Raw genomic sequence first — 17,630 nt, 5'->3', positions numbered from 1 at the left:
CGTAACTCTGGCGCGCAGGTAATTCTTCGATAACCCACTAACTACCGGTGAATTAGTAGTAACTTTCATTTTTAAGTAATGTTGATAATTGAATACCGGTATTCCAGGTATGCACCTGTAAAAATTACTCTCTTTGAAGGTGGTGTAAAAGGTATTCATCATTTATGTATTGTCTCTTGGAACAGTTACTAGAGAAAATCCAAATAAATTTTGTGAAAATGACTGAAATTCTTGTAACAGATAACAGATTTCGTAATGAGTCCACGTGGGTGTAAGTTATTGGTGGTAAATAATTTTAAATTTCAATTAAAGAAAGGGCTAAAAAGTGGAAAACATTTATGGTACTGTTCTGCATCTGGTTGCAAGGCAACCTGTTATACCGACGGAATCATACGGCCTGCTATCATACGGCCCCTATTTTCATTTTAAAAAATCATCGATTGAGTCATCACGCCCAGATGGATGACGTCACTAGTATGATATCTATACCAAAAAATTAGAATTTAAAAATAAAAATCGACTTATTTCGGGATTTATTTCCAGAGACGCCCATTCTCGAGAAAATGAATTTATTCCAACTCAAACGTCCTCACTGTGTTTTTTTATAAGCCAAAAAATTGTTTATAATTTTAAAACAGTCCTAAGGCCTCTTAGATAATCCGATTTTAATTCTGTAAAGTGTATTAGATAGGCAGAGAGCCTCTTTATATGTGAAAAAATTAGCAAACCTCTAAATGGTCTACTTTCTGTTCAGAAAGTTTTTAAAAAATTTGAACTTTTTTAAAAAAATTTATATTGCAAAATTATTATGCAAAATTTATCAGGTCGATTTTAATGAAATTGGGTGGACGATTTAAGTATGTTATAAGAATTTTCTATGCGAATTACGAAGGTTCTAAGTGCAACCAAAGTTGATGAAAAACACTGAATAAAAAGAGTCTTATTTTGCCCCCTTATTTTGTATTTATTGCTATTTTGCAGAAAGGGTAATAATTTAAGACATTTTTAACTAGTCGTATATCATAAAAAATTCAATTATCTTTATTTTAATTTGCTACGAATTTGCTCCAAAATGAATCGTTTTAAAGTTATAAGAAAAGAATGTAGAAAAAAAAAATAATGTTATTCGAAATTTTTAAATATTTTAATTTTTTTATTAATGCTCCGGGCATATTTGAGAAGGAGCATAAGTCAATTATTATTATTTTTTTATAGGTACATATAATACACAACATGTGTTTAAGCAAACCAAGAACCATTCGCTTACATAATAATATGCTATATGCCCCGTGTTGGCTTAATCCGTTACTGTTCAAATTTATTTCTTACCTTTTAACAACAACTATTAAACAATGCTTTCGAATTCACCTGTATAAAGTTGTGAGTTGGTCAGGTAGAAAAGTTACGAATTGGCCGGTGTACATTTTGATTTAAAAAAGTTTGTCATTAAGAGTTACGAGTTGGCGCGTGTCCCCTTGCCTCACTTCACGCATGATTTTGACATATTCGGTGAGTTCACCGTCAACTCTGAAGTTTGCAGTCTGATTCCAGTAAAGGTTTCTAATTATTTTCAGATCTTGGTTGTTAATTCCTGCTTCTTTTAGTATTTGCATCATCTCGGCGTGTTGTACTTGATCAAACGCCTTCTCGTAATCAACCAGACATGCGTATACGTCGCAGTTTACGTCTCTGCATCTCTGGAATAAGACTTGTATTGAAAACAAAGCCTCTCTCGTAACAACAGCATTTATGAACCCGAACTGGTTGGGCAAAATTTGACTTTCACATAGCTTTTAAATTCTCGTATGGATTACCTTTAGGAACAATTTTAGGAAATGACTCATCAGGCTTATCGTACGGTATTCTTCGCACTTTTTGGCTCCTGTTTTTTTTTTGGAAATGCAATAAACTCAGACTTCAGCCATTCTGTTGGTATTTGTCCAGAGTTTTGTGTATATGTTGTTGAATATCTTTGTGATTATTGCTATTGATTCGTTGTCCATCTGTTTGAGTAGTTCTGCTTGTATATTATCGGGACCTGCTGCTTTGCCATCCTTTAGCTCTGTTATGGCAGAATAAACTTCCTTCTGTAATATCCTTCGTCCATCATTTACCTCTTCCTCTAGCTCAAAGGTGTTATCTCTTTGGTTTTCAAACAGTTTTTCTAGATATTCTTTCCACGTTCTAATTTTACTCTGTTTATCTAAGATGATGTTTCCGTCAGAATCAGTTAGATTTCCTCCCTGTCTCCGTCTTAGTCCACCTGTGAGTTCTTTAACTTTTCTATGTACATTGTGACTATCGTACTTCGATTGTAGAATCTCAATTTCTTGGCATCTCTCCATTGCTTCTTTTTCTTTCGCTTCTCTAATTTTCCTTCTTACTGATATATTGATTGTTTTGTATGTGTCGGGGTCATTTTTGGCATTTCTTCTTTCGTCCATTAGTTTCAGGATCTCATCTGTCATCCATGATTTCTTCTTGGTTAATTTTTCGGCCTTTAAGTGTCTATCCTTTACATTTTGAACTATTTCGGTCATCTGTTTGATCATTTGTTCTTCGCTCGATGCGTCTCTAATTGCAGTCACTTGCTCGTTTAACGTGGCTTGGTTCCTCATTTTCGTATCAGGGTCTTTTAGCATACGTAGGTCGTATGATTGTGATTCTTTTTTCTGCACTATTTTGAGTTTGACGCGAAATACTCCCACCAATGGAACGTGGTCCGTCTCTAAGTCTGCTCCAGGATAAGTCTTGACAGATGTAAAGCTGTTTCGATATCTTTTGTTTACTAAAATATAACCCATTTGATTTCTAATAATTCTCCCGGGTTTGTCTTTAGGGTGTTTCCATATGTACAGCTTTCGAGGTGGTTATTGGAAAAATGTGTTAGTGACAACGAGTTTTGAGTCTTCTGCGAATTTTTCTAGGAGGTCTCCTCTGTCGTTTCTGACTCCAAGTCCATGTGCGCCGATGTACTGGTCTTATCTCCAGCTCCAATCTTGGCATTAAAGTCTCCCATAATGATAAAAACTTCCTGTCGTTGTCAAGAATAGTAAGTCGCCATTATTTATCGTATTGAAAGTTTCATAACACATTTTTTAAGAAGTTCTTTTAAAATGGAAACTAGTGACGATGAAACATTTTCTGGAACACCACCGGAAATTTTTAAAGCAGCAGAAGATGCAAAATTAAGTTGACCCGCTAAATCTAAGAAAATATACGATAAGGTCTACGATGAATTTGTTAGTTGGTGCAAATTGCAGAATGTTAAAGACGGTAATTATACAAAGAATGTATTTCTTGCATATTCTCTGGAGAAGGATAAATGCCGTAAGCCGTCGTGTCTATGGTCATATTATTCGATGTTAAAGGCAACTGTAAATTTGCATACTAATGTAAACATCGCTAAATATTCAAGATTGATAACATTCCTAAAACGGAGATCAGATGGTTATAAACCAAAGAAATCTCAAATTCTAACCAGAGAAGAAATATAATCGTTTTTGGTAAATGATCCAGATAATTTATATCTCATGATAAAAGTAAGTTACTTGCTATTTTTTTTATATTACAGACTATTATTTTAATTGAGTATTTATTTTAGGTTGCACTAATTTTTGGTATTTGTATAAAAAACCACACCCGCTATTACCGTCCGGTGGGCGATAAAGAAGCCCACGGGCGCTAAATTGGCACTTTCCGCCCGCCAAATGTGTACATAATATGGGCTTTACCGCCCGGTCGTGCATAAACAACTATTAAAGTCCGTATGCTCCACTTGTCGTGGTCTAGTCAGGGACGGTCTCCGTGAACATCAATTTAATAGTTTTGAATAGTCGACATGGAAACTAATTTTATTTGATTGAAAATTTGGATTTGACAACTTTGTCAGAGAAAATATTGAACAATTCAAGAATCATTTTGCATCAGTGATACATTTGCAAAATTCCACGAATTGTTCAAATCATTTTAATATTAACAAGCAATAACTTTCCCATCATTATATCTAGCTCCTCCTACAAGGAAACCACTACTAGAAATTTCTGGAACATTAAAAACGCTAATTGGTCATAATTTACTTCAACAACCGTTACATTATTACCTTCCTTAACTATTTCTGAGGATATTAACATAACTCTAAATATTTTTAACGAATGCTTACTCACTGCTGCCGAATCTCATATCGGTAAAAAAACCATCTCGTCTACACACAAAATGGTTCCCTGGTGGAACGCAGATTGTAGTAATGCCATTCGTTTATCCAAAAATGCTTTAAATAGATATCGACGAAATAAAACCCCTCAAAATCTTCTTTTACACAAACAACTTAAAGCCAAAGCCAAATTCATTATCAAACAAAGCAAACGATCTTCATGGCAAAATTACACTTCCTCTCTAAGACACGATACAAACCCCACTTAAATATGGAAGAAAATTTCACAAATGCAAGGTAATAAAACTAACTTTAAGATTCCTCACCTAACTGTCAACAATTCAGTTATCTCTGATAGCCAAGTAATTTCCGACACACTCGCAAATTATTTCGAAGATAAATTCAATAAAAGTATTACGGTTTCCGCTCCCAGTTATTTGTACTCTAAATTTTTCTCTATATCCTCATCAACTACAAATGATGTTATGTTTATCAACGCCCCCTTTACCCTTCATGAACTAAAATTTGCTTGATCTACATGTAGAAAATCTGCTGCTGGACCCGATGACATCCCTTATATCTTTTTAAAAAATCTCTCCAATACATCTCTCTCTAAACTCCTCGAAATTTATAATCTTATCTGGAACACACATAAGTTCCCAGATATTTGGCGCAATTCTATAATTATTCCAATTAAAAAGCCTGATCAATCCTCCGTAACTCCTAAATCATTTCGTCCAATATCTCTGACTTGTACCACTTGCAAACTTCTTGAAAAAATGATAAATAAAAGACTCACTTGGTTCCTTGAAAAACATAATATTCTTCCTGAAGCTCAATCCGGTTTCGGCCGTCACCGATCTACTCTTGATAACCTTGTTCTTCTTCAAACACACATATCTCGAGGAATCAATAATCATCAAGATGTCGTAGCAACTATATTTGACATTGAAGGAGCTTTTGATTCAATCTCTAGAAATGCAATAATTGACAAATTATCCTACTATAATTTGGATGGTAACATTCTCTCATTTATAAAAAACTTTCTAACTGGAAGAATCTTTAAAGTCCTTGTCAACGGTAATCTTTCTCAATCTCTTCCTCAGAATCAAGGTGTCCCTCAAGGATCTGTATTAAGTTCAAATCTATTCATTCTTGCAGTCAACGAGTTATGCAAGTCATTTCCTGCTCCCATAAAATATGTTCAATACGCTGATGACCTAATCATTTACTGACATGGTAAATCTGTTCCCATCACATGTAAACTTTTACAAGGTGCTGTAAATCTTCTTCAAGATAGATCTAATAAACTAGGATTATCACTCCCTCAAAGTAAATCCAAATTAATAAAATTTTCCAGAAGGACCTCCACTTCCGTGCCCCAAATTTTATTCAACGATTCCCCTTTATCTGTGGTTAATTAGTGTAAAATTCTAGGTATGATATTTGACTCCAGGTTAAATTGGAAAAATCACATCCATGAACTTAAAACTAATTGTAATAAAAAGATTGAACGTTCTAAAAACCCTTAGTCATCTTCATTGGGGTGCCGATGGAACTACTTTATTAAGAGTCTATAAAGCTCTCATCCGATCTAAGCTCGACTACGGAAGCTTTATCTACTGCTCAGCCTCTAAATCTGACATAGATTTATTAAACTCTGTTCATAATAGTGCACTTCGTCTATGCCTTGGTGCCTTTCGCTCCAGTCCTATCGACAGTATATACCGTGAATCCAATGAACCTCCTCTCACCCTAAGACGGCAATCTCTTATTGTTTCATATACTGCATCGACACCCGCAAATCCCTTTAATCCCGTCCATTCTCTAATTACCACATCCAATACCTCTTCTTCTACTAACAATGTTCAACATGTTACCATAAAACCTATACCTCAATTAATTACTCCACTATTTAAAAATATTGACCTCCGGTTGACTAGTTCATTTCCTATTCCTTCTCTTCCCCCCTGTACTAAACATCTTCCTTCAATAGACATCTCCCTCACCATCTTTAACAAACATGAATCACCCAATAGTCTTGTAAGGAAAGCATTTTTAGAAATCATACAAAAAAAATCATATGATTTAATTCTGTTTACCGATGCTTCTAAAACTATCACTGGTGTTGGCTGTGCTGTCACCACTAAACATGAACTTGTAAGATCTTCTCGGCTACCTTCAACATGTAGCGTTTACACAGGTGAACTATATAATATTCTGTTGGCATTTCAATGCATCTCCCATCAAAACAGATATGTTGCCATTTGTACGGATTCCCTTTCATCTATCCATTCAATCAATACAATTTTTACTGACCATCCATTGGTTCAAAACATTCACGACATCTTCCAAAATCTCTCTGCTCAAGATGTAACAGTCCCTCTCATATGGCTACATTCTCATACTGGAATTACTGGTAATGAAACAGCAGATCATTTTGCCAAAGAAGCTACCAACCTCAATACCGGAATAACTACAATTCAACTAGCTAGCGATCTCAAACTCGTTTTCAAAAAGTCAGTAAATGATGCCTGGCAAAACTTATGGCAACAGAGTAAAACAACTCTACACGAACTCCAACCATATATTGGTCATTTCTCCTTGGACTTTCTAACTAGAAGAGAAGCATCGATTATTAGAAGACTCCGAGTTAACCACACCAAACTTACCCATGGTTTCTTGATGTCCTCAGAAACTCGTCCAACTTGCCTCCATTGCAATGTTTTCCTGACTGTGAAACACGTCCTCACCGAATGTAACTCTTTCACCAACCTGTATACATCACTTGATATGAAACCTACTGTTAAAGAAATGCTCAACAGCCCTACAGAGATAATGAAAACTATATCGTTTTTAAAAACTACTCAGCTATACAAGAAGATTTAATACCATAGTCATTAGTTAAAGGTATATAATTATTATATGTTTTCGTTATTTAATTATGTATTTAATGTTAGTGTTCTTGTACCAATGGCCATAGTTGTCGAGGTACTTTATGTAAATAAAAAAAAAACAAGCAATAAGTAAAGACATTGGTTTTACATAGGTAAAGATATTATGTTGTATGTACTCGTAAATAAAAATTGATATAACTCTATTGTTGTGGCTTTTTTCTAGACGTACGGCCTTACAAACAATATTGTTCCTACCTCATGAGGAAAGTGTCTTTCCTAACTCGACTGCTTGCCCGAACTCCTCTATCACGTCGTTTGGGTCAACGACAGTCGCGTGGGGGAAAGTATCACTTTCCGCACAAGTTAGGAAAATAACTACTATTTTAATATTTAGAAGACTTCCGGTAATATTGTATATTTTTTTAGTGTACCCTAAAGATGGTTAGCTCCTATTTACAACAGCCTATAATGTTTGAACTACTGGAAAGAAAAAGGCTTCATTTTTGGGATATTGAAAACTCCAGTTCTAAGGAGAAAAAAGAATATCGTAAAAAAATATTAGGATATGGCAACTATATTATTTTATTTTTTGTAGTCGCCTCAATATTTGCATGTTCCTCCTATGCACTTCAACCGGTAATTTTAAGAAGAAAAGTACTGGGATTCTATACATATATACCACAAAGTATTTCATTTTATGTACTAGCTGTATATGAGTTCTATGCTATGTTTATCGTATTTATCGTACTTGTACCTTTTGATGTATACGTGATTTACATGCTGTGTCTTCTTTCAATTCAATGGAAAAGTTTAAATATCGAAATAAAAAATATTTTAGATATGAACATTGATACACTAGAAGATCAACAATTATTTAAAACAAAAGTGATAAGGTGTGTAGAGCACCATAATTTTTTAAAAAGGTTTGTACATTTTAGTTTACTGTTTTTTTCTTATTTGGCTGCATTTAATTCACAATCTGCTTTTAGTATTAATAACCCGAGAGCATTGATAATTCTGCGGAAAATTTTAATAACAGCTTTCAAAAGCTTGTTGCTTGGCCAACGCCGTAGGCGGAGGTCTGTACATTTTACGGACATGACCAAAGCACTTGCCAATCAACAGAACACAGCGATTGTTTGCTTTAAAGATTTGTTCCAAGAAGCAAAGGACATCGCCGAGAAGACAAATTTTGATATTAGTATTCCAAGAATATCACAAGTGCAGAAGAATCGAGACAACCACGCAACTAAAGACCCAGAGACATACTTTAGAGCATCAGTGTTCCTTCCCATTCTAGACTCTGTAATAGAAGACACAAAGTCTCGTTTTTCTGAAGAAACATTTAGTCCTGTCGCCAGGAGGGGTTCAACGGCCTCCTTAATTCAGATGGACTTACCCAAGTTTTTTTTATGTATTTTGACCCGTAGAACACGAATTTTTTGGGTGACAGTTGATCCGGATGTCGATTAGATTGTTATAAACAAAGAAGTTGAGGAATTACATAACAGCGATTTCTCGCAAAACAAAACATGTTTTTGTATTTTTTGGGCCATTCTAACCAAAAAGTGTTCCTACAAATTTTTTCGTAGGATGCATAGTTTTCGAGATAAACGCGGTGGAACTTTCAAAAAATCGAAAAATTGCAATTTTGTACCCGAATAACTTTTGATTAAAAAATAAAATAGCAATTCTGCTTACCGCATTTGAAAGTTCAAGTCAAAGTATATCGGTTTTAGTTATTTGCATTACTAAAAATTTATTATTTTATTGTTAAACAAAAGTATAAACACCTAGTGCTGGAGTGATGTTTTCAATGATTTCTCATTTAAAATCGAACGAGTAGGTAGAGTAGGTACAAGTGCAAGCGAGGCTATTTCTACGTAGCATGCATATAAACGCATGTATTAGGCACGGGAAACACTATGTGTTTATAGCTTTTTTAGCAATAAACACATAAATTTTTAGCAATGTATATATTCGAAACCGATAGAATTTTGACTTGAACTTTCAAATGCGGTAAGCAGAATTGCTATTTTATTTTTTAATCAAAAGTTATTCGGGTTCAAAAATTGCAATTTTTCGATTTTTTGAAAGTTCAACCGCGTTTATCTCGAAAACTATGCATCCTACGAAAAAACTTGTTGGAACATTTTTTGGTTAGAATGGACCAAAAAATACAAAAACATGTTTTGTTTTGCGAGAAATCGCTGTTATGTAATTCCTCAACTTCTTTGTTTATAACAACCTTATCGACATCCGGATCAACTGTTACCCAAAAAATTCGTGTTCTACGGGCCAAAATACATAATAAAAACTTGGGTAAGTCCATCTGAATACAGGAGGCCGTTGTACCCCCCCTGGCGACAGGACTAATTGGAGTTGTACAATCTTCACGTATGCATGCCTGAAGACCTGATAACCAACTCTGTTCAGGACATGTCTGAAAAAATTAAGTGTTTAGTAAAGAGATACGGTGAACTTTTTGATATGTCTCAAGCTGAAATGAAATGCTTATTGAAAGGTGAACTACAGCTTTGGGAAATGCAATGGAAAGACACGGACGAATTTCCAAAAACAGCGCTGGACGCGTTAGACAGTTGTAACAGAGATTTGTTCCCTATAGTCAGCAAGCTACTTCTAGTCTTAGCTACACTTCCCATCAGCAATGCTTCTGCAGAGCGTAGCTTTCAATCTCTAAAGAGAATAAAGTTGTGGCTAAGAACACGGATGCGTCAAGACAGGTTGACTGGACTTGCTCTACTCCATGCCCATCGAGACATCCCTGTAGACCCAACGATAGTTTCAGAACGATTCGCCAAAAGTGGCCATCGAAAACTTGAATTCGATTTGTAATTACATTCTTTTTAAAACCTTATAACTTGTTATTTTATTACTTATAACCTAATAAAACTATTACAATGTATAATGTGAACCTCCTTTTTTCCATTCTAATAGACTAATTTGTATTGTATATTTATTGTAAATTTTAACATTTTAAAAGGTAAAATGTGTTTTGAGCTCTTTCAATTCAAGCGTAAAACTAACATTGTCAGACCAAACCTCTGAAGTTTGACGTTTGTTCGTGATAAAGTAAAACCACCTAAAGTGACAGTCAGTCCATATTCGGTCCATCAACTGTTCAAATGAATAAAATGCCTTTAAAACTCTCAAAATCTTGCCATATTTTTAAAAATTTTCCGGACCCCCTTTCCGGCTGGGGGGCTGCACCCCCCAGACCCCCCTGCAACAGACCATCGCCCCTCCCAAAATCTGACTCTGAGACCGCCACTGGGTCTGTTTCTAATAAGCAACAAGCTTGGGAAAATTGATATTACATTTTTGAGGATTTATCAATGTTCGAGGATTATTCGGAAGAACATATTTTGCTTTTTTTGAAATAAATGTCAACACAAAATTATTTATTTAAAAGTACAATTAGTAAACGAACAATTCGAAAAATTAAACGAAGACCCAGAGGTATTAGTTTCAATAACTGACGACGATGTATTTTCACGTATGCTGTTAATAATAGGGAACTTGCATAAATTTTTAAATATTAAAATAATATTAAAAAACATAAGGAAACATGATCTTAAAACGCTTGAGCGTTCAAGTATTACGTAACGGGATTTTTGAAGATTTTTGACCCCCCTCCCCCCTATGTAACGCAATTTTTGAATATTTTTGACCCCCCTCCCCCCTATGTAACGCAATTTTTGAATATTTTTGACCCCCCCCCCCCAACCTGCGTTACGTAATACTTGAACGGTCCCTTAAATAAGAAATGTATTGTTTGGAAATGTATTAAAAATATTCTTTATTTTACATCAAGCGTAATGTTACATATTACTATTATAAAAAGACGCCATGCATTTATTTTGAAAATATTACTATATGACATGACAGTTCTTACAAAGGACAGAAACTTGTCACTCACTGCTGCCAACACAACATTTCAAAGGTTTGTTCCCACAGTTCAGTGTACTCTAACACCCTTCCTCAAACCTGTAAAATGCTTGGTGGTGAAATAAAAATCTCAAACTAAATTTAACATTTTCACAAATTTTCAAAGTTTTTCATTAATTAATGCTTTATAGTAAACACATCTGCCGGTGAAAATCTGCCGGTAAACACATCTGCACATGAATTCACTTTTGACCGGTGAAAACAAACACATAATGTTTTACATAATAATCAAAATTATGATTATGTATAATTTGCAATTTGCAGTAGTATAAATATAGGATAGGAATGTGTTGCGATAACAGTAGCCGTTATTTTTTAACTGTTATTTCACTGAAGCTGTTTTACACTGTTACATCATTTTCATAATAACTGAAATATTCAAGTATAGTCCGTTTGCTTAACTCAGACACAACTAGCTAGTGATTTTTGTACCTAACTTTGCCAATTTAGTAAAATTGGCAAAAAATAATTACTAAATAGTTAATAATTACTAAATAGTTAGTAATTTGGAATTTTGGCAAAAAAAAATACGTACTAAAATAACTAGCCAGTTGTGTCTGAGTTTAGCGAACCGACTATAGCTGACTACTTTTTTAGTTATTGTAGCCCTATAGGAAGAAAACCTACCCGTGTCCTGTCTAGAGTTCACCTCCGTTTTTTAATTATTAACAATTTAATTTGTATGTAATTTCTACATAGATTACATAAATATGCAATTTTATTATAAATGTATTAATTAATAAAGGGTTAACTTTATTTAAATATTCCTTGAAAAAATTAATTTTTTCCAAATATCTATTTTCTTACTCATATCATTAATGATCATAGAAAAAGTTAAAGTTTATTTTAATAAATAAATTATTTTTATTAAATAATAATTTATTGAACATAATTTATTCATTAAAATATACCTTAACTTTTCCTTTGATTAATAATGATTAATAATTAATATCATTAACAAAAATGGGTTTTTGAGAAAAGATTATTTTTTCAAAAATTGTTTAAAAAAATTAGACTGTTTATTAATTAATAATTGTCTAGTCCAGACAAATTGAATATTTGTAATGTACACAAAAGTACATACAAATTGAAAGAAGAAATATCAAAATCCATTGAGTAGATCCCAAGATATAAAAAATGGTAGTAGTTTCAAGTTGATTTTTTAGTTTTTGAACTCGTGCATTTTTGGGCTCCCGCCAGGTAGCTGACAACTGTTTTAATTGTTGACCTATAGGATGAAAACCTACATGTTTCCTGCCTAAAGTTCGCGTTCGTTTTTTAATTATTAACAATTTAGTGCAATCAACGCAGAAGCTCCCCCTTCACTTACTATGACTAGTCATCATTTGAACTACATTTTTAAAAATTCGAGTAAAATATCATCTTTCCGAATACCTATCTAAGAAGATGTTTTCTACGGACAAAATTTTTTATGTTATTGTAAATGTTTATAAACTAATATTTTTTACTACACTAGATATTTTTTTAACTTTTCTTAATACATTTTGATAGTATCACTTTTCTACTTTCATTTGGCATACGCATCTTCATTATTTTCTGTCATTTGTTATTGCAAAACAAAGGTCTCTGGGATAAACAAATAGAATACCTAACTTTTAAACTAATTAATGGATCGGTCTCAAGTTTTGGAAGTTTGTTATGCACCCCAATACCCAAATTTGAGTAAAGTGAAACACTACAGTTCTAAGTTAGTTTTAGTAAAAGTTATTAATAAATAACGATTTTCAGTTATTTTGCAGTTTACGAAGCAACAAATTAACTTTTTGACTTTCAAAATCGTCATTTTGAAGGTTTTTCAATGTTCTAAAAAAATAAATTTTGTAATTTTGTGTCAACTATTTAGCTTTTTAATTGAGTGCAAAAAATGAAACAAATCGCGTTGATTGCACTAAATTGTTAATAATTAAAAAACACGAACTCTAGGCAGGAAACATGTAGGTTTTCATCCTATAGGTCAAGTCAACAATAACTAAAAAATAAGCTACCTTGATATTTCATTGTCCCGAACATGGTCTATTTCTTGCGCATTTCCCTGGCTGGAGACGACACGAATGTAATGTTATGTAGTTGTAATAATACAGTTTGAAAATCCCAACTCTAACTCGATTTCCTACTTAAGCTTTAGTTTCTGCAAATGTGCAATATTGCTGTGTTCAGTCAATCATCGTCTTTGCCGAGCTTTTGGCGGCCCAATAATCACTAAATTTATGACTTCCGTTTTTTTGGATGAATAGTCTTAGGTTTAAGATAACATAATGCTATGTTTGTTTTATTTTTGATATGAATGCAATTTCTTTTATTTAAAAACGAATGCCCACTTCTATTTCATTGATGGATGAATGATGAATATACATATTTATTTGGTATTCGATTTTAATTTTTAAATACAAATTTTTTTTGTACAGTATTTTTGCCGCCCCAGGGGCGTCATTTGATAGGGTTAGGGGAGGCAATTGCCCCCCCCCCGTAACTGAAAATGACCGATATTTATAAAACATACTTTCAATTTTGTTTATCATTACATCATATATAATGTATTATATCTGTGGCAAAAAGTTTATCTAATGCCATCCCCTCTTTGTGAACACACACACATATATAATGTATTGTATGACGCCCCTGTGCCGCCCTCTCACAATTTGCCGCCCTAGGCAGCTGCCTATATTGCCTAATAGATAAAGCAGCCCTGATTGTATGTATTATGTATGTATGTATGTTATCTATTCATAACATTTATTATAAATTACCAGATATTATTTGTATTCTTGCATAGTTCTACAATTAGTTTATTGTGAAATTTATAAATCTTTAGAAATTAGTATTTCCTAAAGAGCTTAAAACGCATAAGTAGATATCTACTATTACTCACGAGGGTTTTTCAAAAGAAAGCGATTAGGCTATTCTGGGGATTGTATAGTGCATTTTAATCGTCTTTAATTGAAATGATAAAGGTAAGTTTAATTTAACTGGACCAACTTGGGAATTAAAAATACAAGATCTTAAATATTTACTAATTAATGGGACAGATTTTGCAAATATTCTCGAAGCATTGCTTTCGCTTATGGCGAAATCATCTCCAAGAGACATAAATGTGTGCCGTGTTCTTTTTTGAGTTAAAAAAACAGATGCATTGTTTGTGTTTTACAATACATTTCCATTATTTGCAACGTATACAATTTAGGTCTGTATTGTAATTTAATCACTGCACACTTCAGAGACAACATTTTAAATTGTTTTGCTTCCTCTTCTTAAATTTTGCTTCTTTCATTGTACCAATAGTCATCACTACCGCTATATCCACTATTATCTTCAAATACAGAACGTCTTGATTCACTTTTTGTATCTTCAAATAATGTTTGCAAGTCTTTTATAGGTGAACTTCCTGCATCCTTATTATGTATTTTCAATGGCAACAACCCGACTGTAACACTCATTTGAAATTTACACTGAATATCTTTACTTCTGATTTTAATGTGAGTCTGTGTTGATGCATTATTCAGTTTTTAAGGTAAAGCTGTTTGACACTCGAACGTATTGTTTGTATAACAAATTTTATTAAAAATGGTAAATAAATATTACATATTAACGTCAAATATATTATATGTGTATCATACGTGTATCATATTATGTGTGTCGCGTAACTCTTGCACGGAGCGAATACAAACATGTTTTTATTAATTTCTTTTTCAGATATATTGAAGATTATAATAAGTCGTTATCTCTGGGATTACTAGCATACATAATGATATTTGTTATATCAAATTGTCTTAATTTGTTTATTGTTTCATCAGGGTATGTATTATATTAATTATGACTATTGACTGAAAATAATAACTCAAAAATTATTAAAGTGTGCACGCGCTAAATATTAGTTACAGATTAGGAAGTATGGTATAATTCGACTCAAGCCCTGACGTTCAATGTAAAAGTTTCCCTTCAGCAAGAAATTATTCTGTATAGTCCACATACTCGTATTGCTCAGTAAAGAGTTACACCATTTTAAGCGTCACCATTTACACCAGGAAATAATTTCATGTTAATGGTATGACAAGATAAGTTTCTTTGGTATTAAAGACATCAGAGAAACTAAAAAATTAAAATGTTGTTTACCAAATAAGGGACTACAACATAATATGAAATTTGACGTATACTTTTAAAAGTTGTCGTCCCTACAGGGTGTCTCAAACTTTTGTTTCAGTTAAAACACATGTTAAAGAATAAAATTGTATATTTTCTTTGTTTCTAAAGATATTAGGGACATTCAAAGGACAAAATGTTCACAGCATATACGACTACAACTCAATTACGATGTATACGTACATATTTGTGCCTTATACTCCCTACAAACTTAAACAAACTTAAACATAAACTGTGTCTTAAACTTAAACATAAGGAAAACATTTCTTTTCTTCCACTATGTATAAGCACGAAAAAGAAGTTTGAGTAAACCTTTCCCCAACTGCATAAATATTAAAGAAAAATCTAAAATGTTAAATAAAAATTAGCGGAATCTGTTAATCTGTTTACGAAAAAATCAAATATGAAAATGAGCATAATTTTCTATAACTTATGTTCAACTATTCTAAATGGAAAGACCAGCCACAATTTAACTAAAAAACTGATTTTATTAAAGTTTCGACTCCCACATCGGATGTCGTTGTCAAAATACAAAATATTACTAAATTAAACAAAAATGTTGTTCTAACAATAAAACACTTAAAGCGTTTGTTTTCTATACTTCCACAAAATTTATTACAACTATGTGACTACAGCTGTTTCAGCTTCATATTAATAATTTATTCATTATTTAAAGATGAATATTCGCTATAAACTATTTGTCACAATAAATAACACTGAAATGTTAACATTTTACCAATTTAGAATAAATAATGGTGTTAATTAAAATTAAGTCGCATTTTAATTTTCTAGTTAGAGCTCTCGCATACCCCTAATTTTACAATTCAAATTTGAAATTTTACCAGACAAATGATTTTGCCGAAAATTCAAAATATGCCACTAAATTTAATTTTTCATCCCCTTTTTAAATGCAAAATCCATTTTTTTTTAATTTAATGTACAGGGTGTTTTTTGGTTAGCAACATTTTTCCAGTATTTTTTAATCCGGACCTGGATTTTTTATAATTGTAAATAAATTGATTGATTGCACAGATTAGAGAATGTTCTAGTGGTAAATATAAAATAAATATACAGCGTGGTTAACAAGTTGTAAGTTGTATTTCAGTTTTTTTCTACTTCAAGCTCTCGCAATTCACATAGTTTCAGAAATCAGATTCAAAATTTTACCAGAAAAATCACTTTGCTGAAAATTCAAAGGATACCACTAAATTTAGTTTTTTTATAGTCTTTCCAAATGTAAAATCCATTTTAAAAAATATAATGTATAGGGTGTTGTTTTTGGGTCGGAAAATTTTTCCAATATTTCTTAATCCGAAACTAATTTTTTACAATTGAAAATACATTAATTTATTGTACACCTTAAAGAATATTTGCGTACTAAATATAAAATAAATATATAGTGTGGTTAAAAAGTTATGAACCAAATAAAAAAATGGCGAAATAGATAAAACACCCAGTATCTTGGTTATTAATAAAGTAAGACCCATTAAGTATGGTATTTTTGAGATCGCCAAGTGTCCCCTTTCTAGAGTTAACGTATGTTACTTTCCCAATGAAACACTCTGGGCCGGTTGTTCGAACGCTAATCAACAATGATCACTATCAAATATTTAATTACTGTCAAAACTGTCAATGTCAACTTTGGTTGGGTTGCTAAAAACATAATTGATTACAATTCTGAGACTATAATCAATTAATATAACAATAATTATTAACATAATTGACAATAAATCTCATAATTTTAATTAATTATGTTTTCAGAAACCCAAACAAAGTTGACATTGACAGTTTGGTGACAGTAATTAAATATTTGATAATGATAATTGTTGATTAGCGTTCGAACAACCGGCCCTCTGTATTATATGCATAAATTGAAGTAAAATAATACATATATAGTCCGTCCGCTATAACTTTTCCCATGCGGTATGATTCATTTTCAATCAAATTAAGTCAAAACATAAATTGAAACCAACGTCGATGTGTATGTACATCTTGTATACTGTATACTATATACTACACACATCGTCGTACGTTTCACTTTCTGTTTTGCCTTAATTTGATTGAAAATGAATAGTACCGCATGGGAAAAGTTATAGCGAACGGACTATAGGTTAATATTCTTAAAGTTCATATACGTTATTTATTAAAATTTCTAATTTACAGTTATTTTTGAACAGTTTTGATAGGTAATTCCTGGTAAGGTTTGCTTCAACACATTTTGTTTGACAACATTAATTGTGTTTGTATTGTGCATGTTACCATGGAAACGGCAATCATACATAATATATGGAAAACCGTAGGAGAACCCGTGAGAAAAAATATTTCTCACTGCAATGGCCAACTTTTTTCACTGTGTGAGAAATTGTTCGCTTTGAATGTATGTAAGTGTGAGAGAAGTTGCACATTGTATAGCATCCATAGAAAAATTACTTGGATGTTAATTAGCTTCTAGT

At 32.6% G+C, this 17,630-nt stretch overlaps 1 protein-coding gene across 1 annotated transcript in view; it reads left to right on the top strand.

Moving 5' to 3' along the window:
• The window catches only part of LOC126889622 (uncharacterized), a 41,838-nt gene that overhangs the window by 5,039 nt on the left and 19,169 nt on the right, over positions 1–17,630 (top strand). Inside the window, exons 2-3 of the mRNA XM_050658096.1 lie at positions 7,477–7,973; positions 14,731–14,832. Of these exons, the coding sequence (XP_050514053.1) occupies positions 7,477–7,973; positions 14,731–14,832 (599 nt within the window). The remainder of the gene's footprint in view (positions 1–7,476; positions 7,974–14,730; positions 14,833–17,630) is intronic.

This window comes from Diabrotica virgifera, chromosome 8 (genome assembly GCF_917563875.1).
Source record: "Diabrotica virgifera virgifera chromosome 8, PGI_DIABVI_V3a".
NCBI classification, from domain to species: Eukaryota; Metazoa; Arthropoda; class Insecta; order Coleoptera; family Chrysomelidae; genus Diabrotica; species Diabrotica virgifera.
The sequence above is the reverse complement of the archived record's forward strand: the minus strand, read 5'-3'. Positions and strand labels throughout refer to the sequence as shown.